Source organism: Thunnus thynnus, chromosome 20 (assembly GCF_963924715.1).
Source record: "Thunnus thynnus chromosome 20, fThuThy2.1, whole genome shotgun sequence".
Lineage (NCBI taxonomy): Eukaryota > Metazoa > Chordata > Actinopteri > Scombriformes > Scombridae > Thunnus > Thunnus thynnus.
Window position 1 is genome coordinate 1689629 of NC_089536.1, and position 27692 is coordinate 1717320.

The 27692-nt window shown below is 40.0% G+C and overlaps 1 protein-coding gene across 1 annotated transcript; it reads left to right on the forward strand.

The window, feature by feature from the left end:
- On the forward strand, window positions 1–27629 carry LOC137171870 (ras-related protein Rab-40B-like). The gene is made up of 6 exons (XM_067576056.1): window positions 1–595; window positions 16681–16741; window positions 20615–20675; window positions 22250–22327; window positions 22532–22754; window positions 24921–27629. Exons 1-6 carry the CDS (start codon window positions 454–456, stop codon window positions 25217–25219), a joined length of 864 nt encoding a protein of 287 aa, XP_067432157.1. The 5' UTR covers window positions 1–453; the 3' UTR covers window positions 25220–27629.
- The last annotated feature ends 63 nt before the right edge of the window (window positions 27630–27692 follow it).

Genomic DNA, 27692 nt, shown 5'->3' on the forward strand with positions numbered 1-27692 from the left:
ACCACCTCCACTGGAGCAGGGAGGCGGAGGGAGGGAGGCCAGAGATCCGTCAGCTCTTCCTCCTCAGTCCGAACTCCAGGAGCCGAGCTGAACCGCCTGCGGAGGATTTTTATCTTGGTGCGTAAAAGCGCGGCGCGTCCTGTGCGCGCGGATGGCACAGACGGAACAGTAGATGCGTCCACTGATAGCTGTCGGTGTCGGTGGTTCAAGCTGGACACTTGTAGCTCCCTGGACACAATCTGAGCCGGGTGACCAAACTGTTTGTTGCATGTAAACACGCGCAGAGTCTCGCGCAGAGATCGTGGATTTATTTTTGTTGGACTTTACGCGTCTCTTTGCATTCTTCTCGTTGTGGACCGGGGTGTTTACAGGAGGAAGAGCTGGAGGAGGAGGGTTACATGCTGCCGAGTCTCGTCTCATGATGGGACGCGGCAGCTGTCATCTGCCGCGAGGATGAGCCACAGAAGCAGCCCGGCCAGGGCGTACGACTTTCTGCTCAAATTCCTGCTGGTGGGAGACAGCGATGTCGGGAAGGGAGAGATCCTGGCGAGCCTGCAGGACGGAGCCACCGAGTCTCCGTACGGATACAACATGGGTGAGTGAGGGTGTGTGTGGAGAGGAGGTCATTTATTGGACCCAAACCCACCTGCCAGGTTATTTTGGAGGTTTACGCGCACGGATTTCCTGTTTTTACGCACGGTTTACGCAACGCGAGCAGCGTGACTCCAAATCAGATAACCACTGAGCATGGAGCAAACAAAGTGACAGTTCAAATACAGAAGAGGCTCTCATCATAACACACACACACACACACACACACACACACACACACACACACACACACAGCATGAAAACAACTCTCTTAACTGGAAAACCTTCTTTATGAAAGGGAATTAGATCGTCATACTGGGGAGACTGGGGGGTTCAGTGTGTCTGCCAGTGTAATGTACTCAAGTACAGTAGTTAAGTATTTTACCTGGGTACCATATTTCCATTTTATGTTACTTTACACTTCTAATCCTCTACATTTCAGAGAGAGCAAACAAAACATTTGATGAACAAATAAAACACGATGCATTATTTTAGATTAAAACACCCAACACTTTGTAAACCAGTTAAAATTTGCTTCAAAATTTGCTCTGTTGAAAAGTCTTCTTACAGGTTGATGCATAAATGATAATAATCTAATAACATCAAATCATTAACACTCTAAAATGATGCCTACTTTCACTTTTCATACTTACAGGTCCCCTTCAGACATGTTTTAAGACATAAAAAGACTGTTTTGAGTAATAATTTGTGTCTAATATGGTGTTTACACACAAACAGTTCAGTTACCCCGTTAAAATCCTTAAAACATCATCTCCTCCTTCTCCCTCACGTAAAAATCCACAATCTCTGACTCTAACTGTAAATATTGTTGATTTCTAAAGTTTTCCTGCTGGACACAAGATCTCTCCTCCTTTACTGTGAAGTCCATTCTCAGTGTTGCATACTGGACCATGATTGGCTCCAAACTAGTTGTGATGTCATAAATCCTGCAGGTGCATCCAGGTGTTAAACTGAGATTTAAGGTGAGCTCAGAGAAACTTTGAAAACAAACTCTGTACAGAGCAGAGAACAACATCTAACTGAAGGGTGGGTGCTTTGGTTTGAAGGTCAGGGTCTTATGTCCACTTTGATTAATATAACGACTTCAGGTTATTCATTCTTTTGTTTTCTTCTTCACCTGCCTCTCAGAGCTGTACAGTGTTTACAGTGTGTGTTTACAGTGTGTACAGCATGTACACTGTGTACAGTTTGTGTGTACAGTGTGTACAGTGTGTACAGCATGTACAGTGTGTGTACAGTGTGTACAGTGTGTACAGTGTGTACAGTGTGTACAGCATGTACAGTGTGTGTACAGTGTAAACAGTGTGTGTGTACAGTGTAAACAGTGTGTGTGTACAGTGTAAACAGTGTGTACAGTGTATACAGTGTGTGTGTACAGTGTATACAGTGTGTACAGTGTGTGTGTACAGTGTGTACAGTGTATACAGTGTGTACAGTGTATACAGTGTGTACAGTGTGTGTGTACAGTGTGTACAGTGTATACAGTGTGTACAGTGTGTGTGTAGTGTATACAGTGTGTGTACAGTGTGTACAGTGTGTGTACAGTGTGTACAGTGTGTGTATGGTGTGTACAGTGTGTGTACAGTATGTGTAGAGTGTGTGTACAGTGTGTGTAGAGTGTGTGTACAGTGTGTGTACAGTGTGTACAGTGTGTGTACAGTGTGTGTACAGTGTGTACAGTGTGTGTACAGTGTGTGTATACAGTGTGTACAGTGTGTGTACAGTGTGTACAGTGTGTGTACAGTGTGTGTACAGTGTGTACAGTGTGTGTACAGTGTGTACAGTGTGTGTACAGTGTGTGTACAGTGTGTGTGTACAGTGTGTGTACAGTGTGTGTACAGTGTGTACAGTGTGTACAGTGTGTACAGTGTGTACAGCATGTACAGTGTGTGTACAGTGTAAACAGTGTGTGTGTACAGTGTAAACAGTGTGTGTGTACAGTGTAAACAGTGTGTACAGTGTATACAGTGTGTGTGTACAGTGTATACAGTGTGTACAGTGTGTGTGTACAGTGTGTACAGTGTATACAGTGTGTACAGTGTATACAGTGTGTACAGTGTGTGTGTACAGTGTGTACAGTGTATACAGTGTGTACAGTGTGTGTGTAGTGTATACAGTGTGTGTACAGTGTGTACAGTGTGTGTACAGTGTGTACAGTGTGTGTATGGTGTGTACAGTGTGTGTACAGTATGTGTAGAGTGTGTGTACAGTGTGTGTAGAGTGTGTGTACAGTGTGTGTACAGTGTGTACAGTGTGTGTACAGTGTGTGTACAGTGTGTACAGTGTGTGTACAGTGTGTGTATACAGTGTGTACAGTGTGTGTACAGTGTGTACAGTGTGTGTACAGTGTGTGTACAGTGTGTACAGTGTGTGTACAGTGTGTACAGTGTGTGTACAGTGTGTGTACAGTGTGTGTGTACAGTGTGTGTACAGTGTGTGTACAGTGTGTACAGTGTGTGTACAGTGTGTGTACAGTGTGTGTACAGTGTGTGTACAGTGTGTACAGTGTGTGTACAGTGTGTGTACAGTCTGCAGGCTGAATGAAGTCTAACATCTGTAGATGTTGAGATCTCAGGCGTGTCCGAGCTCGTCTCAGCAGTTGTGGGAAAACTCGGCACACAGAAACATTTTCTCGTCAGTCGAGTCAGATTTTATTGTTCACACAATAACATGAAACTGTTGGTAACAGCAGGACAAAACATAATGTAACAGAAAAGGTTTTGCATTTTATTTCATTTAATTTCACACTCCTAAACGCAACGAGTCAAAAGCAACATAATTATTTTTAAAGAGTAATTGAGACTAATGTCATGCTTACAGAGTGCAGGTTTATATCTAATGCTGCTGGTTGTTTGAATATTTTTCAGCCTCTTTTGTAGAGCTGCAATGATTAGTTGATTGAAAGAAAAATAATCAGCAACTATTCTGATAATCAATTAATTGTGTAAGTAAAATATTTTTAAAAAAAAGCATTCTCTAGTTCTAGCTTCTCACATGTGAGGATTTGCTGCTTTTCTCTGTCTGATTTTACTTTGACTTTGTGCATCAGAGATGAAGATTGAGATAATTAATGTTTTCAAGTGAAAAAGGTTTGACATTTGACAGCATTCAGATCAGACTTGTGTCGTATTTTAAGAGTTACGGAAACATTTCTGGTCATCAGATTGTCTTTGTGACATTTACATAAAAATCATAATTTTTATCACAATTCTGACTTGACTTCTATCATATTGTTAATTATTAACATGAATGTATATATTTTTACATTCATAACTGTTTTTTTTTACTTATTCTATTGGCTACCTGGCAGAAATGGGCTTCCTGCATTTTGTTTTTTGTTTTTTTGTCCAAATTTCGACATTTATTGTAAATGATCCCAGTGCAATGTTGTTAAATGCCAATAAGTGTAAAGTTTGTATTCATAAATGTATTTGTTATATTTCTTTACAGACATTAACGGTGAAAAAGGTAACAAAAAAGGTAAACAGCACAGTAACATTAAAGTAACAATCTCAAAGATCTCTGTCTCGTTGTCTTTGGCGGCACCTATGGCGATAAGCGGTAATTGCAGGTGTGTTTTTGGACCTCACTTCCCAGAGATCCAAACAGTGTCGCCTGTGTGACATCATCAGCTGGCAGTCGGCACCTCAGCCACGCCTCCAGTTGAAGAGCGAGTCTGTTGCGTTAGCTCCGCCTACCTCTCTGGCGGACCAACCACTGCTGGCTGAAGGAAAACGCATCACTAACTGTGCACCTCGTGACTGTCACCACTGACACCCGGTTTGTAATAGTGCAAACCACTGTGTGACCTCATTCAGCGATAGATAGTGACTTAACAGACACTTATTCAGAGGTGCAGTGTGTAGCATTTAGCGGCATCTAGCGGAACAGACTCGGCAGAAATGGAATATAATATTCATAAGTATGTTTTAATTAGTGTTTAATCACCTGAAAATAAGAATCACTGTGTTTTCGTTACCTTATATCTACATAGAGAGCGGGTCCTCTTCCACAGAGCCCGCCATGCTCCAGAGAGGGCCACCGTAGGTTCTCCTACACGCTTGGAAGGGGACGGAGAGGAGGACGGGTATTCAGTTTGTTGTAATCTGTAACCTCACTGCTAGATGCCGCTAAATCCTACAGACTGATCCTTTAAATGAAAATCTTCAAGATTATTACTTAACACGGAGCGCAGGGAGATGAACAGGTAATAAGGACTAGTGGGGAGAGTATAATGGGAGTTTAGGTCCAGTCCAAAGTGCCAACAAGGTAGTTTAATAGTATTTATTTGTGTATAATAATTTTGAGTTTATTTTATGTGTCGTTTGCTAACTTTCTGGTGCTAGTAACGATTTACTAATTAATACTACGAAACTACTCGTGTGTTGTTTATACAGAAGGCAGATTTATATCTAATAAATCAGGCAAAAAGACATATTTCACCTGTTGTCCAGAGCTGCAACGAGTAGTTGATTAATCAGTTGTCAGAAAATTAATCAGTATCAACTATTTTGGTAATCAAATAATCACTTCAGTCATTTGACAAGCAAAAATGCCAAATATTTGATGGTTCCAGCTTCTTAAATGTTAAGATTTGCTTTTTTTCTTTGTCATATATGACAGTTAATTGAATACCTGACAAACTGAAGACATCACTGTGGCCTCTGAGAAAGTGTAAATGGCATTTTTTCACTATTTTTAATCGCAAAACTGATCAGTCAATAATGAAAATAATCGTTATATTAAACTGTAAAAAACATAAATATGACATAATATTCCACAAATACGATTCATACATGTTTTTTTTTATTCACAACATGCTGCCCCAGTAACCTTTTTGTGTTTTTATAACGTTTGCCATCATCTTCTTTTGTCACTCGTAATTGCTATAGTGTGTGTGTGTGTGTGTGTGTGTGTGTGTGTGTGTGTGTGTGTGTGTGTGTGTGTGTGTGTGTGTGTGTGGTATTAATAAACGCTGGCTGGCAGGCAGCTGCTCATGACTCACTCGCTCCCTGCGGGGGGGGGGGGGGGGTCCTGGACGTGTCGATGCTCTCAGGCTTCACTCACAGCTTACGGATGATGTAATTCACACTCTGGCGGCCATGTTGGAGGTCTGAAGCTTCTGAGCAACAGTGACTGTGTCCACTTAGTTACATAATCACATGTACAACCTGTTGTTTCAAACGGGGCTGTTAAAAATATTGTTTATTGTCTCTCTCTGTGTGTAATCTCTTAATATTCGTCACCTTTTGCAGTTATGATTAAATTCAATAATTGCAACATGAAAAAAGAGTTCTCAACTTAGTAATTTGTGCTCTCTGTGTTTGCTCTTGAATGGAGAGCGGGTAAAACTTGTCTGATCAACTTCAGGTTTGTGAGCGACCCTGAACCCTGAAGCTATGATGTCGTGTGTTTTTATTCTTAGTCTGCGGACAAGAGAGGAGAAGATGCAACTCCGCTGAGTCTAGAAGATCAGAAAAAAACGTTTGGATTTGACTGTAAACTGTCTCTTTCTGCGGACGACAAACCCGACGGCAGGGTTTAAATCTGCGGCGCTGCTCTCTGTCATGGCTTCACTTTGTGACTCGCGCTGATAAGATAAGTGGATTCTCAAATGAAAATAAATCTCGGCTGGTGCGGCTTTAATATTTCAGGCATTCAGCTGACATCCAGAGCGACTCAGTGTGACAGCAGGAAAAAGCCTCAGACTGCTGACATAACCGCTAACAGCCATGAGTGGGGAGGTTCAAAGGTCAGGGATGACATCATAGCCGCTGTGGATGCAGGAAAACATCAGAATGATCCCGGATAGACGAGGAGAGCTCAGAAAACTGAACCAGAGCTTCAGATTTTATTGGCTGATACATAAAATTAAGATTTTAAAAAACCCATCAAGGATATATTGGCCAATATTAGTTTGATAACATTCATAAATTTGGTTATTGCAGAGCAAAGATGCCGCAGAGAAGTACTCGGCGGCAGGATACACTGTGTTCAATAAGAAATAATTCAGCACTTAACTTCCTCTAAAACCACAAACTGTAGTTTTTACATTTCTGTTTGTGTACAGATCAAACAAATGAGACTCAGCTTATAAATCAGTGAGCTTAAGACGTGTTATAGTATTTTTAACTTTACTACAGACACACTAACGGTTTTCCCCTGCTAGCAGTCTTTATGCTAAGCTAGGCTAACATCTTCTCATCGCACTCTCAGCAAGAAAGAGTATTTCCCAAAATGTCAAACTCTTCCTTTAAAGGGGACATATTCTGCTTTTAGTGGTTTTCAGGTATTTATTTCCTGTTCTGATGTCAGATGTTAAACATGGTCAAAGGTCCAAAACTTGAGGTGAACGTATGTAGAAATGCTGCCTGCAAGTCAAAAGTCAGGGCTTCAACCTGCGCTGAATGCTTCATTTCAGACGTTTTTTTCTAACTTGCTGACAACTTGATGTCGGCTCTTCACACATGCTCATAAATGGCTGTTCTGTAGCCATGGTTGCTAAGGTGGTTGCTAAGGTGGTTGCTAGGTGTTTCCATGTGTTGTTCAGCTCCAACATGTACGGATGGATTTGAGAAGTTGACATTTGGAGTAAAGAAGGAGAAAAAGAAGTGAAATCCTGCTACTATAGTTTGTTTACGTAGCCTCTGGAGCCGAAGGAAGCTTCCTGAAAGCTGACCAATCAGAACAGAGTGGGCTCATCAGGAGGCGGGCCTTAAAGAGACAGGAGCTAAAACGGCCTGTTTCAGACAGAGGCTGAACTGAGGGGCTGCATAAAGGACCAGTAGAAGATAAATAAGGAGTTTTTAACTGGAAGTCATGCGAAGATATTCCAGTAGAGCCCCAGAATATAAATATAGAGCTGGACATGAGCAGAATATGTGTCCTTTAATAAAGAGTTATTGAAGACTGACCTAGTGAGCTACAGTTAGCAAGCTTCTCAGCTTTGTTACGAACACGACAATCATTTCTAGAACAAAGCGCTCCTGAGATCTAACAAAGCGCTGAACTTGCCTGAACTGCGGAGGAGATGTGAGATATATCTGTGATGAGTTGTTTGTGTTGTGTTTGATGTATCAGTCGAGGGGAATATGACTCACTGGGCCGATGTGAGATACTTGTTGGGTTTTCTGAGGATGGAAGACAGTTTCCTCACCAGTCATTGACAACTCGGTTTCCCCCACATCAGGCAGTTTGGCTCAGCTGATGGAAAACTGTAGCGGCGAAGCCTTGATGTCTACTGTTTCTGGGTCATCTCCCTCAACAGGAGTTATGACAGGAGACGGAGACATAGCTGTGGTTCGCTGTCTCTCTGCCAAGGAGTTTTGCGGTGAAAATGCGGGTTGACTGCTAGAACAATCAACGCCATGGAGGCTGCAGGCATTCCGGCAAAGAGCTGCTATTACAGGCTGCCTGTGGTGGCCAAAACCACATGGGGAAGCCTTGATTACATCTCGGAGACGCAAGCTCACAAAAATGCACACAAACACTCTCGCAGTTTATTTTATATATTCGACGGGCTGTTGATAATTACTCACAAATGAGGCACACAAAGAAAAGCCAAATGCTTGTTTACAATTTGTTTTTCCACATTTATGACCAGAGGTGGAGTAAAAGTACCAATACAGCAATATAAAAATACTCCATTACATGTAAAAGTCCTGCATGAAAAATCTTACTACAGTAAAAGTACATAAGTATTATGAGCTTGATGTAGTTAAAGTATTGCAGTAAAAGTACATAAGTATTATGAGCTTGATGTAGTTAAAGTATTGCAGTAAAAGTAGTGGTTTGGTCCCTCTGACTGATATATTATTATATATGACATCATTAGATTATTAATAGTGAAGCATCAGTGTTAGAGCAGTATGTTACTGTTGTAGCTGCTGGAGGTGGAGCTAGTTTACACTACTTTATATACAGTTAGCTAGTTTAGTCCAGTGGTTCCCAACCTAGGGGTCGGGCCCCTCCAAAGGGTCAGCAGATAAATCTGAGGGGTGGTGAGATGATTAATGGGAGAGGAAAGAAGAAAAAACAAAGTTCTGATACACAAATCTGTTTTCAGTTTTTGGACTTTTTCTCTAATCTTTGATTTTTGGTGAAATATTGGATCATTTGAACATTTATTGAAATGAAAGCATGTGAGAAGTTTAGAGGGAAAAATCACTATTTTGTGGAGCTGTTAACAACTCATAGACATGTGAAATGTGACCCCGACTACACACTGCTTTTTGTAAGACGTCAAAAGCCAAAAAAGGTTGGAAACCACTGGTTTCATCTTTAACAATGTGTTGTATTTTAAAAGCTTGTTATATTATCCATTGTGTCGAATCTTCATCTGAAAAGTAACTAAAGCTGTCAAATAAATGTAGTGGAGTAGAAAGTACAATATTTCCCTCTGAAATGTAGAAAGTAGCATCACATGGAAATACTCCAGTAAAGTACAAGTACCTCAAAACTGTACTTGAATAAATGTACTCAGTTATTTTTCCATCACTGTCCATGAGCAGCTCTTTCATAACATTTTTTCAGGTGTTGTGTAATTTTACTACAACACTCTACTCTTCCAGTTTCTCAACAGAACCGCCAGTAAACTGCCGAAGCTTCGAGAGTCGAGCCTCAGGAAGACTTGATAAACGTGTAGTGGGTGTGGTGTTGTGTGATTTTGTGTGTGTTTGTGTGTTTGTGTTCGATCACGCTGAGAGCAGCTCGGTGGGGGTATAATGATGAAGAAAGTGGAGATGCTGTTGGTGTTGCCAGGAGAGGCTGACTCACTCCTCTGGATGTGTGATCTCACTCATACAGATGATGACCTTGGCTAACACATGACAAACACACACAGAGAGAGAGAGAGGAGTCAAACATTTCAGTTTGGTGTTTGGACGACATCACAGAACAGCGTAATTTCTAGCAAGAGTCTGAAATTGCTTTTGGTTTGATGTTTTCTGTGCAAATATATAATTGTTAGACATCAGATGTGATTTAATTACTGTGTGGTGAAGAAGTGAAAAGAATAAAAAGTCAGACAAATGATTTTAAAGGACCAGTGTGTAGAATTAGTGGCGTCTAGCAGTGAAGTTGCAGATTGCAACCAACTGAAACCTCCTCCCCTTTCAATCATGTAGGAGAAACATGGCGGTGCAACATGCCGGGTTCATTCTAAGGTAACAAAAACACAACAGTTTTTAGTTTCTGGTGATTATAAACTAATTAAAACTAATTATATTCCATTTCTGCCAGTAAATCCCCCTAAATCCTACACACTGGTCCTTTAAAAGGAGCTCAAATACTGAAAGCAGGAAGCCTGTTGGAGAGAGACATGAGGTGAGGAAAGGTGGCGGCGGATGGTGGAGAGGTGACAGATGGACAGAGTGACAGCAGCAAAACCCCGGAGCGAGGATATAAAGAAGACAAATACAAGGTTATTTGAGGGACAGCTGAACACGATGCTAGACGGCTCAGTTCTTTCTGTTTAGCTCAAAGCATCTCGTTAATTCTCATACATATAACTGAGTTCTAACAACAGATGTGAAAGAGTTGCACCGAGGTTCTGATATTAACGATTCTCTACTTTTTGTCCACAACATTTCAGGCAAGGGAAGTTTATTTGTGTTGCACATCTCAACAAGGCAATTTATGCTTAACATGAAACATAAAAGACATCAAGACAAAATGTAAAAGAAACACAGAACATATAAAAAGACATTTAACTACAATGACACAATGTCTCAAATGTCTCAAATTCATTTTTGAACCATTTGAACTGCAAACAGTGACCGTCAGGACAACATTTAACAAGACTACAGGTGTGTCGAGACAGAAAGAAAGTCAATGAAGCAGCTAATTCACCTGGGTTGGTTTGTATTGATACGTGAATTGATGCCATCATAAACGTACAGAAACTAGAGGAGTAATGAGAGAGACTGGAGGGAAATAACAGAAAGAACTGTGAGTTTCTGCTGAGTTCTCAGGTCAGTCAGAGGCTGAACTGAACACAAGCACACAGAAACACAGTCGGTATGGATGGATTATAAGAACTGGATACCAGACTTACAGATGGCACCCTGTTCATTCCTATCAAAGGTTTTCAATGGCACATTAAGCCAAAAAATTGTCTTCTGGTTGTAAAGAAATGATCCAGATGTTGCTCATGCTTCCTGATTTTTGGGCATGCTCAGTAGAGACTTCCGCTGACTTCCAGTTGGCTCCTCGTTCACTTGAATGGAGATGAAATAATTTAATCGTGCAGCTCTTCTCAACTTAACAAATGTTATCGGATTAAATTCTGATAATAAAATGAATCATTTTGCTCAGAAACATTTATTCAGCGTTTTACAGCCGCTCCTTTTCCAGTGACTGTGTTTGGGGAGAGAAGGACTTTTTGGACCACAGTGAATCATGTGACAGACAGGAAGTTGTAATCACACGGTTTGGCCACTATGTCAAATAGGCTTCAGAGCCCGTCGCTGTTCCTGGGGGGGTTAGGGGCATCTTTTGCTAACTAGCTTAGCTACTATACCATTGACACAATGGCTGTTTGGGGTGAATAAACAAAAATGGTCCAGCAGTCAAACTAGTGAGTCTAAAGCCATGCATCAGCAAGCTAACATGCTCACAATAACAATAACATGCTGATTTTGACTAGATAATGGTGCCAGATGAAAGGTCAAGAGTTCAAAGGTATTATAATTCATCCTCTGGAGAATGTGAACCAAATTTCAAAGTCAGTAGGATTCATCTTCTCTGGGAAGCATGAATGTCACCATTCATCCAGTAGTTGTTGTGATATTTCAGTCTGGACCAACATGGTGGACTGACCGACATGTAGCCATGTCGCTACGCTAACATAGCTAAAAACCTAAAGCACTTGCCCCATAACACCAATTTCTCCGTCTTCCCAAATCTCGGCACATAACTTGATGAGTACAATGTTAATATTTATTACTGATAGAAACGACGGACAAGGCTGCTACAGTCTGCACTGCTTCACTGTTTTGACATCTGTCAACAAACCCTCACTGTTCCAACCTCTTATGCAACAGCACTTTCCCAAGATGCTTCATGTATCATGCATGTCAGAGAGAGAACGAGAGACACAGAGAGAGAGAGAGAGTGTGTGTGTGTGTGTGTAGGTTGTACTGGTGTGTTGCATTTCTCCCAGAATAACTCATATATTATATCACATCTTGTTCTCTCAGATCTACCTCCTCTCTTTGCTCTAATACACCTGAAGTCTCTCTGTCTCTTCCTCTCAGCTTATTTTTCATCTTATCTTAACATTTTATGTCAAATTGGTTTCTGGGAGTTTGCCCTAAATGGAGGAAAGCACCTGACTTCTGGGGACCCCTAAAGAATCCCCGTTCATGAGTCGTTTGTCAACCAGCCCTGGAAATATCCTCTACCTCACCGAGATCACACCGCCGCCGCCGCCGCCTATTTCACGACGACACGCAGATGAACCCCTTTGTGCCACTTTCTGGTGTGACTCAGCCGTCACCTTTAGTTGAAAAATCAGATTTTATTGGTTTAACCGCACCAGGTAAACGAGGGGTGATGGCGGTGGGGCCTTCAGGCAGCATCTCTCCCTCATGTTACTCGTGTTTAATAGTCCCTCTGAGCTCTTCTGCATGACGAAGCAACGAGCAGTCAAGAGCATTTACATAACATATGTAACCCTGTGTGTGTGTGTGTGTGTGTGTGTGTGTGTGTGTGTGTGTGTGTGCACTTGGCAGCCATTGTCGAGGCGTCACAGCAGAGTGTGGTTACTTGCAGACAGCTCCTGATAATTACTGTTATAAAAGAGACGCTGCTTTTGTTCCCGCCGGGAACTCGTGTGACAGCAGCCTGATGTTAACAGCTAATCAAGTGTGTGAGACAGAGGTCGGTTAGCTGAGAATAAGAGTTGACGCCCACAGAAACAGGACGGCCATGCAGAGGATGTTTTGAATAACTGGTTTTGACCTCTGTATGTGTGTGTATATGTGTGTATATGTGTGTGTGTGTGTAAAGCTGGCAGGCGTTGGTACAAATCTTTGAAATTCTTAGTAAATAAATCCTCGGCCGTCTTGGTTGGAAGCCTCCAGCGGTGATGAGACTTTTCTTAATCTTCTGTCAGAGGAAACAGTGGGGATGGAGGCTGAGAGGCTGCTGGTTCTAATCCCTCTTTAAACCAGTGTAGGGATAGCTTATAATATAATAAAGAATAAGCATTAATATGACACGTGTATGTAGTCAAAAGTTTGGAACCACCTACTCATTTCAAGGGTTTTTCTATATTTATTATTTATGGTTTATTTGATGTTGACAGCAGCTATCCGATGCAGGTATCTGTGCTAATTTGCAACACTCGTTCCTAGAAGGGCTTTTGTGAAAATAAGAGATTAAAACAGTGAGGTAAAAAGAAGGCAGACTGAGTACAGCGAGATACAATAAAACACATGTTCAGTAGTAACATAGCTACAGAAAAGTAGACGTGAGTACAGGTTTGTTGCTGAATTAACCAGGATTTGGTTGCTGCCTTGTAAGTTTGGAAGTTTGCAGCAGATTTCAAGTGATCAGGTGCAGTTGCTGCTCCGGTGGATCTGCTGCAGCTCTTTAGTCTCTTTTTGTATTTGCAGAAAGGCTGAAGAGCAAATATTTAAACATTTAAACACAAGCTTTACATAATGAAATATATTAGTCATATTTAGTTAAAATGCAGCAATGATAGTAGATTATTTGTCCAAGATTCCCAAGGCCTGATTGTAAAGACTCTCTGGATTTGATTACTGACTGGTTGGCCTGGGACCAGTTAGTTAAACCACAGGACAGATGTGAGAATATCACTGAATTTAGCAGCAGCACAGTCAAATGTCAAGCAGTTTCTTATCATCTTAAAACAGCTGAGGTTGGCCTTAATCGTTTCACAAATCTTTTTGACCTTTGAAATTGAACTGAGAATCTAAAAATATCCCTAAATATTTCCTCTGTTAGTTCAATGAGCTCATCTTTAATTCCAACATTCAAAGGTTTCTGTTGCTGTTTAATGGAGACTTTGTTTTCTTAGTGTTTAAACAGGAGGCATCAAGCCAAGCTGATATTTTTTAAGGTTTTTGGTGAGTTTATCTGCAACAGCATCTTATTTTTACATTGTAGAACAAAACTGAAGACGTCAAAACTATAAAATAACACATATGGAATCGTGTAGTAAACAAAAAAGTGTCAACAAACCAAAATGTGTTTAAAATTTTAGATTCCTCAACACTGTTTGTCTTGATGACAGTTTTGTTGGTAAAATCTGAACCACCTGGATGGTTTTCAGTTAACAGGTGAGTCAACAGTTCATTGGTGGAATTTATTTTTAACGCGTTTGAAACATAGACTGTATAAAAATATGGACGTAGTTACCGTGACGTCACCCGTTGGTTTCTGAAGAGCGGTTTTGAAGCTCAAAGTGAGCCGCTGCGGCCGTCACCATCTTGGCAGTGAGTGACGCTGCCTAACTCCCAGCCAATCAAAAACGGGCAAAGAGGTGGGCCGAACGGCTGAAACAAGCCACCTAGCGGCTGGCGGACCTGTCACTCAAAGCAGCCATGTCCTTCATTATGCAGAACTTTAAGGCTTAATAAAATTTAAACAGGTGAGTTATAAAAAAATCCCCCCCCCCCGTACAGTTGTCTCCCAGCTAAGGTTAGCGCCGGCTCTCCATGTGGATCCAACTGGACCACTGAGCCCCAGTCTGTTATTCAGGTTAAAGTGGGAAGAAGCAGCGGGTCTGACGGGCATCTGAGTGAAGTGGAGCCTGGGGAGGAAACACCGGGACCGTCAGGGTTAAACAGTCCATCGAGGTGCTGCGGTGTTCGGCTGCACAGATAGGAAACACCTCGGCTGACAGGATGTACCACTCTGTTTGAAAAATAAAAAACTTTATCTTCTTCTTTTTGGTTTATAACGGCGGTTGTCAACCAGCGTATGAGGTGCATTACCGCCACCTTCTGCTCCGGAGTGTGGACCAGAGATTAAATCCTACACATTAATCCTGTCTGTCTAATAAACTCAAAGAAAACTCTACTGCTGCTCCCACTGGGCAGGTTCATTAAAGTTTTAATGCTGAGCTCCTGAACTCCAGTCTTCCTAAATTCTTCCTTCATATATTGTCTTTCTTGATCATACTTAGAACAATCTATGCTTGAATGCATAATAGTCTCCTCAGCCATCTGGAAAAAAATATGTGCATATATCGGTATCGGCAAAAAATCCAACATCGTGCATCCCTAATTATCAGTCAAGTTTACATCCAAATGTAATCCAAATTTTCACAGAATTTTCTCCAGTTGTGTGAATATCAGCAGATAAACTAATCCTCCAGAAGAAGAAGAAGACACGACAAGGATGACGTCATTAAAAGAGCGACAGTCAAAGCTCCAACGATGGAAAACATGATGGAAATATGACGTTTTTGTTAGTTTCATGTATTGATGTGAGGAAGGTTACAGTCTCCTCATCATCGCTCCACACAGATCTGATGTTTTCAGCTCTTCATTCATTCATTCAGTCTGTTTACATTTGATTTTTATCCACACAGATACTGTTAGACCTCAGACAACAGGAAACACTTTTTTTTGTGTGATATTTCCAGCGTTTCCACACAAAAAAATTAATTGAAGTTCAAGGCAGGTGGATTTATTTAGGATTTAGGGAATTTTATTACAGGAATGTGCTGTTTTTGCCCCAAATTTCAGTCTTCTTCTGTGGCTTTTTGACTGTTAGTTGGTTTGAATATTGAATGTCATGTAAATAAAGGAGGAGTATGAAAGAAAAAGAGGCAATAATCTCTCCTCTTTTCCTTCTCACTTCTCCTTTCTTTCCTTTTTTCCTCTATTCTTTAATTTCCTCACCTCCTCATCTTACCCATGATGCACTGTGCTTTTGAGAATGTCAACATGAGGAATTTAAGTCCAATCAGAGCGGAGGGAGGAGATGACAGATGATGAAATCTGCTCTGGATCTCACCCAGCGGCCGTGACTCATCCACAGATGGCGCACACACAAACAGGACATAAACAAAAACAAAACAACTAACACAAGTGTTTTCACAACGATTCAATTCTGAGTAAAAAAAAGTGTGTCTGAGTTACAAACTGAGTCCAGTTTAGACATTAAGATTATTTAAAGTTTTAGAGACTTTCTTACTGTAATTTTGACATTTTGACATTTTGACTTAAAGGTGTAAATGTGTAGAATTTAGCGGCGTCTCGCGGAACAGACTTGGCAGAAATGGAATATAATCTTCATAAGTATGTTTTAATTAGCGTATAATCACCTGAAAATAAGAATCATTAGAATGAGCCTTTATATCTACAGAGGCACCGCCATGTTGCACCGCCATGTTTCTACGGTAGCCCAGAACAGACAAACCAAACACTGGCTCTAGAGAGGACCTTTTGCACTTGTCATGAGTTTCGTGGCCACCGTAGTTTCTCCTACACGCTTTGAAGAACAGTCACAGTTGTTTGAAAGGTTTTTTAATCATAACTTGCAGATATAATAGTGTCTTAAGGAGCTATAGCGAGGAGAATACGACTGCAATAAACAAAATTATTCTTTTTGCTATTTTTTTTGTCAATTTTGATCAAATAACTGCAGTCAAAGCAAACATCCAGGAGACGTTCTGATGTCTTCACAGAAATGAAGTTTAATTTCAGTTCGACATGATTTTCTTCACTTATCAAGTCTTCATGTCTTTGTTTTTTTTTATTTTTGTGGAGCTGCAACAATTAATCGATGAGTCACCGACTATTTTGATAATTGATTAAGTGTTTTGAGTTCAGCTGGTTCAGCTTCTTAAATGTGAATATGTTCTGGTTTCTTTAGTCTCTGTGACAGTAAACTGATCACAACAGATTAATTGATAATGAAGATAATCGTTAGTAGCAACTCTAATCTTGCTACTTAAATTTAAAACTTTTTAATTGCCTTTAATGTTTATGCTGCATTTCCTTTGTAATGTTTTTATGTACTCCACAGATAACCTTCCTCCTCCTCTTCTTCACTTTATTGATCATGAGTTTATTATTTGTTTGGTTTCAGGAATCGACTACAAGACGACCACCATCCTCCTGGACGGGAGAAGAGTCAAGCTGCAGCTCTGGTACGAGCCGTCGTTTCCGTTTCCCTCGTCACGCTCTCTGAGGTCATGTGATCAGCGGCAGAAAGGCTGATTGTGTTAAAAAGGTTTTGGTGTAACTCAGTCAGCAGAGAGTTTTGGACCAAAAATAAACAGGAAGCATGTGAGGCTGCTTTGACTTGATAAAAGGCTTTTTCAGGTGACACAGCCTCTGGCAGACGTGTTGGCAGCAGCTGGCTGAGTCTCTAAACTCCTTCTTTCATCCGGAGTCTTGTATCTCTTTTTGTTGGTTTCTGCAGTAAACTATCTTTTCTTTAGTCTCCACTCATAGTGTTGGTTTTTATGTGTCCAGGTTTGAAGATTTCTGCTTCTAGACTTTAGTTTGTGCTGCTCACAGGGTTAAAAAATCACATTTGAACAAGACACTACATTTTTCAGCCCTGAGTAGTGTCTGCAGGTTCCGACAACCTCCACCAATCAGAGGGTTAGTGCAGCCTTTATATGGCCTGAGAGGCAAAAACCATTTACTGGCGTGATGTCACCAAGTCCCAATTGTTGAATCAAGTTCCAAGACTTTTAAATTTGAATTAGGAGATAAAGCTGATAGATTGTTGGCACGGCAACAGAAAAAGGATATAATTCACAGCTGAGGATGTTGACACAATATGATCTGTATTTCTGAACAGTAGACCTCAGCTTATATTATCTTTCCTTAGAAGAGGTTGAGGATCAATGTTTGCTACATGAAAGCATGTACAACATATGGACGTCCATGTTTTAAAAGAGGCACCGGTTCACTCAGAGAAGTAAGCTGTGGGTGGGATTATGGTGCACTTAAAGCTCTGCAAACACACTCAGCTGCAGCTCTAAACTCCCGGGCCTCTCAGAGGTATTTTTAGAGCGGTTTTGCTTTTAGCCGAGTCAATATTAAATTATTAATCTGAAACTTTGTTTGATGTTTAAGCGGATGAGACGCTTTAGCTCTGTTGTGTGTCTCTGAGTGTGTGTGTGTGTGTTAATAACACCCTCTTCCTCCTCTGGCTACACACACTTTGAGTAAATTCATCCAGCGGTGGTAACAAGTACATTTACTCAAGTACTGTACTTAAGAACAATACTGAGGTACTTGTACTTTACTTGAGTATTTCCATGTGATGCTACTTTCTACATTTCAGAGGGAAATATTGTACTTTCTACTCCACTACATTTATTTGACAGCTTTAGTTACTTTTCAGATGAAGATTCGACACAATGGATAATATAACAAGCTTTTAAAATACAACACATTGTTAAAGATGAAACCAGTGGTTTCCAACCTTTTTGTCTTTTGACGTCTTACAAAAAGCAGTGTGTAGTCGGGGTCATATTTCACATGTCTATGAGTTGTTAACAGCTCCACCAAATAGTGATTTTTCCTTCTAAACTTCTCACATGCTTTCATTTCAATAAATGTTCAAATGATCCAATATTTCAGCAAAAATCAAAGATTAGAGAAAAAGTCCAAAAACTGAAAACAGATTTGTGTATCAGAACTTTGTTTTTTCTTCTTTCCTCTCCCATTAATCATCTCACCACCCCTCAGATTTATCTGCTGACCCTTTGGAGGGGCCCCACTCCTAGGTTGGGAACCACTGGACTAAACTAGCTAACTGTATATAAAGTAGTGTAAACTAGCTCCACCTCCAGCAGCTACAACAGTAACATGCTGCTCTAACACTGATGCTTCACTATTAATAATCTAATGATGTCATATATAATAATATATCAGTCAGAGGGACCAAACCACTACTTTTACTGCAATACTTTAACTACATCAAGCTCATAATACTTATGTACTTTTACTGTAATACTTTAACTACATCAAGCTCATAATACTTATGTACTTTTACTGCAATACTTTAACTACATCAAGCTCATAATACTTATGTACTTTTACTGCAGTACTTTAACTACATCAAGCTCATAATACTTATGTACTTTTACTGCAGTAGGATTTTTCATGTATATAATGGAGTATTTTTATATTGCTATCTCAGTATTATCTTGATGCTACAGTTTCATGAACACCGTCACTTTCACAACAACACAGATAACTCCTGTTAGGGATCATTTACTGTCTCTCTCTATACTGACTCTTGTAAATAACACTGGTGTTGAGAGTCCGGTCCTGCTGATAACAACAGATGGAGTCCCTCACTATCAGTTCACGATGAATCTATCTTGTTTTGTTGGACCACCTGACTTGCAAAGTGGCAGCTGCCTTCTATCTGGCCCGGTCAGAAGCAGCAGGCCGGCGGCCAGCCAGCGTCCTCGTGAGCCAACCAAAACACTGCTCTGGTATTCAGCCCTGGAGAACGCCTCTGTTGTTTTTCACTCTGTAATAAAAAAAACATACAGTCCCATGTTTTCTAAAAGGGGTGGATAGTATGACAGCATGGAGAACTCACACTCAAAGAGGTTTTATTATGATTGTGGCAGTTTTACAGTTTTACCTTCATCTTATATTCACTTCAACAGTACAGAGATATGTTCCATAATGAAAACTGTCATTACAAAACAGTAATAATAAAAATACAACTTTATTTACAATATATAACACATTTCATACAAAACAATGCAATAGAACGTGTGTGTTTTTTAATAAAAGAATTTAAAAAGGAACATTCATGATGCAGATTCTCAAGACAAAGTGTGAAGGTTTGGCTGCTCCGAGTCAAAACCAACAAGTCAAGTCATGTCAGGATCAACTGTTCTCGACTTGCTTCATCTTAAGTCTTTTGTAGCACAGAAGGATTAAAGGGGACCTGTCATGCTTTTCCTTATTTTCAGTCATAAACATGGCACAGTGTCAAATAACGAGGTAAACGTACGTCCTTGTGAGCAAAAAGCAGCGGCTTCAGACTGCTCTGAACGCTCGGTTTACATCAGTTTTTTCTACTTTCAGGCCGAGTTGACGTCGGCTGGTGACAGATTTCTTTATCTGGTCATCTGCTCTACACACAGCGCGCCAGTTCACCGCTCTGCTCCGCTAACATTATGCTGTTTTTCCACGACGAGCCATGACTCCATTAAACAGCAGGGAAAAGTAAAATAAGTAGTTTACCTGTTGGAGGTGTGCTGGTCGTCTGCAGCTCTTCATCAAACATCATCATCATCACTGTGGCTGTTTCTGCTTGTACTCTTCCTCCTTTTATTATTTCTATCTGATCTAATCAACAAACAGCTACAAATATCTCTATATGTTGTTGTGTAGACTGGTTTTAATGAAGCTCTGCTAATTCAGTGAGGAACACGTTTCATTTCCTGTAAATTCTTCACAATAAATACCATTATTTACTCATTTAAAAGCTTTTAATTTGAAGCAGTAAAGATGGAAATGTGGGGTTTGCATCGGCAGCAAATTAACACGACTCTGATAGGCTGAAAGCAGGCCAATCAGAACAGATTGGCCTGCATCAGGAGGCGGGCCTTGAAGAGACAGGAGAACTCTAAAACTGCCTGTTAGAGACGGAGGCTGAACTGAGGGGCTACATAAAGGGCCAGTATAAGATAAACAAGAACCGTGCAAAGCTTCTCTAGTGGAGTCCAAAAATAAAAACATATATAAACATAAAACCCCGCTTCAAAAGATCCGAACTATCCCTTTAAAAGCACAAATATTTTAGCCTTCAAAGAACAGACTGCTTTACTCCTCTGTATATCTAAAGAACAAAGACCTGCATCTGTCTGATGTCTTTATCCTGACTTTATTCTTTAGTCTTACTTTATATTGTTTGTTTTGTGTAAAGTTGTCGTGTGCTATATAAATAAAGTTACAGCTTTAGCATTAGAGTGAAATAGCTTGACCTTTGACCCTGATATCATAAAACTGACCCTGTTTCTCTGTGTGGTTTTCAGGGACACATCTGGTCAGGGACGATTCTGCACCATTTTCAGATCTTATTCCAGGGGAGCACAGGTAATCTGCTGTGTGAGAGTCTGTCACTGGTCACCTCTGGACAGGTGTCGTATTCTACCTGTTAGTCAGCTCCTCCAGGAGTTTTTCTGTGATTATTGCAGCCACAAATGCTTGATTTTGCAGCAACTGTGATACAATTTATGATGTTTTATGTGTTCTTATTGCAGTGAAATTGAGGGAATTTGGAAAAAATTATACACAAAGGAAAATAATGTGATTTTTAAAAAACTACTACCAGTGGAGAGTCATATGTAATCACTTCCTGTGCAACGTGATGCTGCAAGTTATTAGTAAGTTAGTTCAAAAAATGACAATTGGTCCAAATCACAAGTTGATCACAATTGATTTTGGCTATTTCATCATAAAAGTTGTAGTAATTTAGCAAAATTGCAAGTTTTCAAAATTATTGCAGCAATTTCTTGAATTTATGTTAATTATTGCTATAGCAAAATTACAATTTCCTGGAGGGATTGATTAGAGAGAGAGAGAGAGAGAGAGAGAGAGAGAGAGCAGCGGTGGTAGAGTGAGCTCGACAGTGAATGAAGAGAGCGAGCGGTGCTGGTGAGAAAGAAGCAGGGAAATGAAACGTTATTTTCTGATTGTTTAATGGTGGTTACATTCTAAAGCACAAATAAACACACCCACACCTCCGCACAACACTGCGGAGGTGTGACACTACATCACCGGATTTTGTGTGAACGCAGAGCTTCATCCTGTCCGCTGTGGCCTCTCTGCTCTGTGTGTGTGTTGCTCAGCGCTGCCCTCGCTCAAGCAGACACACAGACCTGCTGCTCTTTATACATCTGTGACACAGAGACAGAGCGGAGCTGAGGAGAGACACAGAGACAGTGATGTAACCTGGTTGCTATGCTACCAGTCCTGACCTCACACCCTGTGCACTACTATTGGCTGGGGGCTCCACACCCACTGCCCAAAGGTTGGCGCCCAGAAACATCCCAAACAGAGCAAAATAATAAGAAAATACAGGCAGAGTCTCTGCAGATAAATGTGCCGCCTCACACTTCTAGTGGGTCATTAGTGATGATGTAGAGGGATTACTGTTGTATGAGTCTATACATTGCTCTTTAAGCAAGGTACACTTGCATAGTGTACCTTTATTTCCTTGGACTGAAGCTCCTCAGAGTTTGTCTTTGTGTCGTCGCTCTGACCCTCAGACAGGCTGAGCTGTGAGAGGTGTGTGAAGAAATCCATCCCACACATCAAACTGCCACAGAGCTCTTTGTTTCATTCCCACTTTCCATTGAATAAAGTTGTGTTGTTGTCATCACTCATCAGGCTATTAGTGGGTACAGAAGAGGAGATATCACCATGGCAACAGTGACACCACCACCACAGCGAGGCTGAAAGCTGATCTTCAGTCTTCAGTGTCTATGTGTGCAGTCTGATAATGACCTACGCATACATCTGGAGTTCAATCATATGTTGAACCATAAATTAATACGCTGCGGGAGAAGAACTACACTTCCCATGAGGCTTTGGAGTGTTTTCCCCTTGCTTTTCCTAATAAAAACACTCTGATCTGACTTTATCTTTTGTTTCTGTCTGCTCCTCAGGGAGTTATTCTAGTGTACGACATCACCAACCGCTGGTCCTTTGATGGCATCGACAGATGGATCAAAGAGATAGACGAGGTCAGTGATCAATCAATCAAGTCAAATCAATCATTCAGTCCCTGTATGATCCACATGCTCTCTTTGTTTCTTGAATGTAATAACATGTTTTCTTCTTTTGTGTCTTTAATACTGTTCAATATGAATGTACGCCCAAAATGTGTCATTGTGCCTGATTTTTGTAGAAAAAAAAAATCCTCCCTTTTCTGTTTCCTGTTTACCCAGCATGCCCCGGGCGTGCCCAAGATCCTGGTTGGGAACCGCCTCCACCTGGCGTACAAGCGTCAGGTGACCACGGAGCAGGCGCAGGTGTACGCGGAGAAGCTGGGCGTCACCTTCTTCGAGGTCAGCCCGCTGTGCAACTTCAACGTCACCGAGTCGTTCACCGAGCTCGCTCGCATCGTCCTGATGAGACACGGCATGGAGCGGCTGTGGAGGCCCAACAAAGGTGTGTGTGTGTGTACATACATGTTACATACATGTTACATACATGTTACATACATGTTACTGTGAATCAGATATATGTGGAAGGTTTTCTGTTTTTCTTCTTGTCAAAAAACCTCATGTTTGGATCCAAACCAACAATGAACTGATCTACTAACAAGTATTGTGTGTGTATCTAAAGCCTGATATATCTTATTCCTCATTTGTCCAAAAACTATTAAAAACACATCAGTGAGTCACAGCGCTGCACTGGGTCACATGTTCCTTCATCATGAAGAGTTTGGTCACATTAGTTTGTTTAGAAACGGCTCCAAAGACTAAACAGCATCATGTTTTCAGTCTCCAGAGAGTAGTTCTGTGTAAGGCAGACGCTACTGAGCATGTGCAGCAAAGCAGTTTATATTGTAAACAGCTGATATTTCTCCATTTCTTTTCAACTTGTATGAAGGGACACAGGATTAGAATTTGAAAAATATATGTTTCATTTCACTGTGTCTTTAAAGAGCAACTTATCATCCTGTGGACTAATTTCGGCAGTTTTCTGGCCAAGTATGTTTATGCATACGAGGAATTTGACTTCAAGTGGCTCTCAGTGTGCTCACACATGACAGTCCTCAGAAAGAAACACAAGGACAACAAGCCGAACAAAGATAACCAAACATAAACATATCATTATTACTGTATGTACAAGCAAGTGGGTGAAAAAAAATAGATAGATACATATAGAAACAAGAAGTGGAAAACATACAATAACTGTAAACAGGATACAAATAGTGCTGGAATAAACACTGAATGGATAAAAACATGATAAGTTACTTTATATACATACAGTAGGTGGTTATGTACAGTATATACAGCCTGTTCAAATACATAGTAATGAATTAAATGTATACATGTGATTGCACATTTTGTATTTGAAATTAAAATCATATAAAGTATATACTGTATAATTTGTAGTTACAGCATTCAGTAACAGTGTCAGTCTGTTAATGGCTAGATAATAGACTCAGTAGGCAGAACAAAATTTAACCACAACCTGACCTGAATCACTTATCACGTCACCTCAGCGTCTACATCGGAGCAGGTGTTCCTAATAAAGTGATCGGTGAGTGTATGTCTCTGAGTTGTCAGTCGCTGCAGTTAGTTAGCAGGTTGTTGTCGTATGTTGGAGCTCCGGTAGATAGAAGTAAAATGTTTTGTTCAAAACTAGCCGAGAAAAAAAAAAGGTCGACAGTGAATAAACAACTGAACCAGCTGAAGTCGTGATATCAAGACTGCGGCAGAATAATTGTAAAATCAAACATTTCATGTTAATAGAAATGCTGTTTATGTACATACAGTGAGTCTGGAGGTTTTGTTATGAAATATCATCATGTAGCGACTTGTATTTGAGCACCACTGGTCTTTATGATACATCCAGATATTATATTTATAGAACTGTACTGTATTACATGCTGTGTTATGTCAAGAGACAAAAATCTACTATAATGAACACTACAGACTGGGAACATGATTTGTTTTTTGTTTTTTAAAAATACAAATTTTATTTTAAAAAACGTAATGGTTTGATACGTACACAAAGATATTCACATATTATAAATTTACCTCCATATACTCAGCTATACATGAATTTAAAGTAAACAAACACTGGTGCAGGAAGCAGGAAGTTAAAAACTTAAAAGAATAACATTAAATCAAAATAATGAGGGATGAAAATTGTTAGTGTAATAAAGTGACTGCTCACATCTAATAGTGGACAGCAGCTTCCTTCATGACTGATTCTATCTGCAGCCTTTGATGTGACGCTGCCCCCATGTGGACGAAATATCATCCAACAGTTTTACATTAACAGTGAGAGAAAAACAAACTCTTGTCCTGGACAGTAAATCTAATCTTCTTACTATTCTGATTATTATATGTTCATTTCAGTATTTTAAAATAAATATATATTAGAAAACCAATCACTTTCAAACCTGTTTGGGTTTTACTCCTCATTGTTTTATTCTTTGTTCTGCTTTTAAATGATTCCTACAGTGTCTGGTTTACTGTTTCTGTAGCTCTAACTTTAGAAGTCATGATATATTAAAAAAAACTATAAAACAGATTAGAAGTGAGAGAAAGATGGAAACCGAGTGACAGTGAATGTTGAAACTCTTTCTGTCTCTGTCAGTGTTGAGTCTTCAGGATCTCTGCTGTCGCTCCATCGTCTCCTGCACTCCGGTCCACCTGGTGGATAAGCTCCCCCTCCCGCTGGCTCTCAAGTCTCACCTCAAGTCCTTCTCCATGGCCAACGGCCTCAACGCCCGCATGATGCACGGACGCTCCTACTCCGTCACTGCCAACGCCTCCACCCACCACGGCGCCACCAAGAGGACTGGAGGGACGCTGCTGAAAAAGCCCAAACTGATCCGGCCGCCGCCCCTCAGCCCGTCTGCACAGAGCTGCAGGAACAGCTGTAAAATATCCTAACAGCTGGACTGGATGTTGCATCAGTATCCGTCTCCAGGAGTCACCACTAACTTATCTGTCGGCCGCTTAAACAGGAAATAAAAGTGCGACGCTCAAGCTGAGACAGGAACACAGACTGAAAGTGTGTTTTCTCCAGAGAGTTCAGAGGCATCACAAGTCTAAAATCTTCAACCTGATCTGCAACAAAGCTGAAGAAAACCTACCTGGACCTGATGTCTTTACTTACTGTAAATCATCATCTAAAAGCTGGTTTTAAAATAATGTTTAAAATAACAGTTGTGTGTTATTAATAAGTCACAGTAACTACACAGACACCTTAAACTTATCAAATTTCAACCCAAACAAGAAACAAAAAAGGGACAAAGGACTCAACAATTGCTCTTCCACCCAAAAGAAAAAACCCAGAACTCATGTACAGAATGATACTCGCCAGAGTTTATATTAACTGGGGAACAAAGTAGAAATAAAGGCCTGATTCTCTCTGAGGGAAACTATTTGAAAACTTACGATATGTAATTTGAGCTGCTTGAAAGCTTTTAATTCATCGGTGCAGGAAGTGTTGACTTAAATTAGAAGTGATTGGGATTAATCAGTGAATGAGGACCGTATTAGCAGCTCGTTAAATGAACGTAACGAGGTGTTCAGGTTTTATTTGATCTCAGAATATGGACAGAAGACCTCAGCATCAAGTGTTAGCTTTTCCACACAGACCGATGAAAGTTTCTCCTGCTTGAGAAAAGAAACTGTTGATGAACTTTTTATGGACCAAAAAAATCCACCTGAGACGCTGTTAAAAACAGCAGTTTGATGACGTTTACTGTATGTTGCGTTTCTGACGCCCGTCCAGTCACTTCCACAGTATGAACAGTAAATGTGTGTTGGAGCAACACTTCAGTCTTTCAGTACAGAACGTTAACGTCACTGTTGGGACAAAAAAAAATCTCCGATATTGAGAATAAAGTGAAAATATCTTAAGAAAAGAATCAGAATATTTTGAATATGTAGTTGAAAAAAAGTAGAGGAAAAAGGGATATTACAAGAAAAAAAGTCATAATATTTATTTGAAGACAGTTTTAGCATTTTATGTTGCGTATTTTTCTTATAAAATCTCATGAAAACTTTCTGAAAATATTAGTTGTATACTAAAAATTTCCAATAAATCATCAGATGTCCTTTTCAGAATACTGCTTTTTTTTCAAAATGTATGTTTTCTCCAAATATTTTTTGCCTGTAAAATTCCAACTTGTTTTTCAAAATATCACAATTTTTTCCATATAAAACATTTTCTTAAAATACAACATTCTCAAAATGTGTAATTTTACATAAAACTAGAACTTTTTCTCAAAACACTAAATTGTCAAAATATTTTGATGATTTTCTTGAAAAGAAAAATCTCTTTTTTCAAAACATTTCAACTGTATTCTCTAAATATGAAGTTTTCTCGGCAAAATTACAATTTTCCCTGTAAAATTAAAAACTTTTCTCAAAATACTACAAATTTTCCCCTGTAAAATTTGCAATTTTATTCTCAATTATTAGTTTTTTTTTATTTCAATGATTCTCTGGGGGGCTATTTTATTTTTTATTATTAAATTATTATTATTTTTTTCAACTTTATTCTCATTATTCTACTCTCTTGATTTTTTTGACCCAACAACACTTCAGTCGTACTTTAGAGCAAACAGAGAGCAGTTTCTGGCTTGTTTAAGTTTAAGTTACAGTTTGCTTCAAGGAGTTTTGGGAAACATAATAAATTACAAACTGCAGAAAAAGACATTTAAAAAAAACAAACACATGACAGCACTTCACCCCTGCAGGAGGACACCGAGCCTCACGGACTGCTCGGTTTATAGATGGTTTATTAACTGCAGGTTTTTCCTCTTTAACGGCGAGTTTTTGTCTTCACAGTCGAGCAGCTTCTTCCTCAGGATGTTTTCTACAGAATATGGACGAGAACACAGTCACACATATTTGTACATAGACGCACTTTTGGACACTGTATTTTTGCACAACATGACACTTAAATCTGTGTGTCCGAGATGAAACAAACACCTTCCTTCCTCCTCCTCCTCTTCTTCTTCACGGCCTGTTTTCACACAACGTTACTAAACCTTCAGATGAAACCCGGCTTTTCAGACACACTAACGGCTGCATTTTTGTGTACAATATTTGTACGTATTGTGTAAATATCAGTGTTTGATACGATGCTAATAGTTAACCTACAGGGTTTGTATCTGTTTTCAGTGTAGAGTGACGTTATACATTTTTGCTGAGTCATGAGTGACACCTGCACCAAAGACAGAGGAGGTCACTGAACAGAAAGGTGTGTTTTGCACTGTTTATCAATGTTTAATAAGATGTATTGATGTTTAATAAGATGCACCTTTACAATAAATTTTGCCCACCGTGAGTGTCTGTTGTTTGGACTTCCAGCTCTGTTTTGACAATACCTCAAGTGCAAAAACTCATTAAT

Coding starts and splice junctions, on each gene's coding strand:
- LOC137171870 (XM_067576056.1), top strand. CDS start 454: ATGAGCCACAGAAGCAGCCCGGCCAGGGCGTACGACTTTCTGCTCAAA. Junction 16,742..20,614: donor AGAGTCAAGCTGCAGCTCTG/GTACGAGCCGTC, acceptor TGTGGTTTTCAG/GGACACATCTGGTCAGGGAC. Junction 22,755..24,920: donor GCTGTGGAGGCCCAACAAAG/GTGTGTGTGTGT, acceptor TGTCTCTGTCAG/TGTTGAGTCTTCAGGATCTC.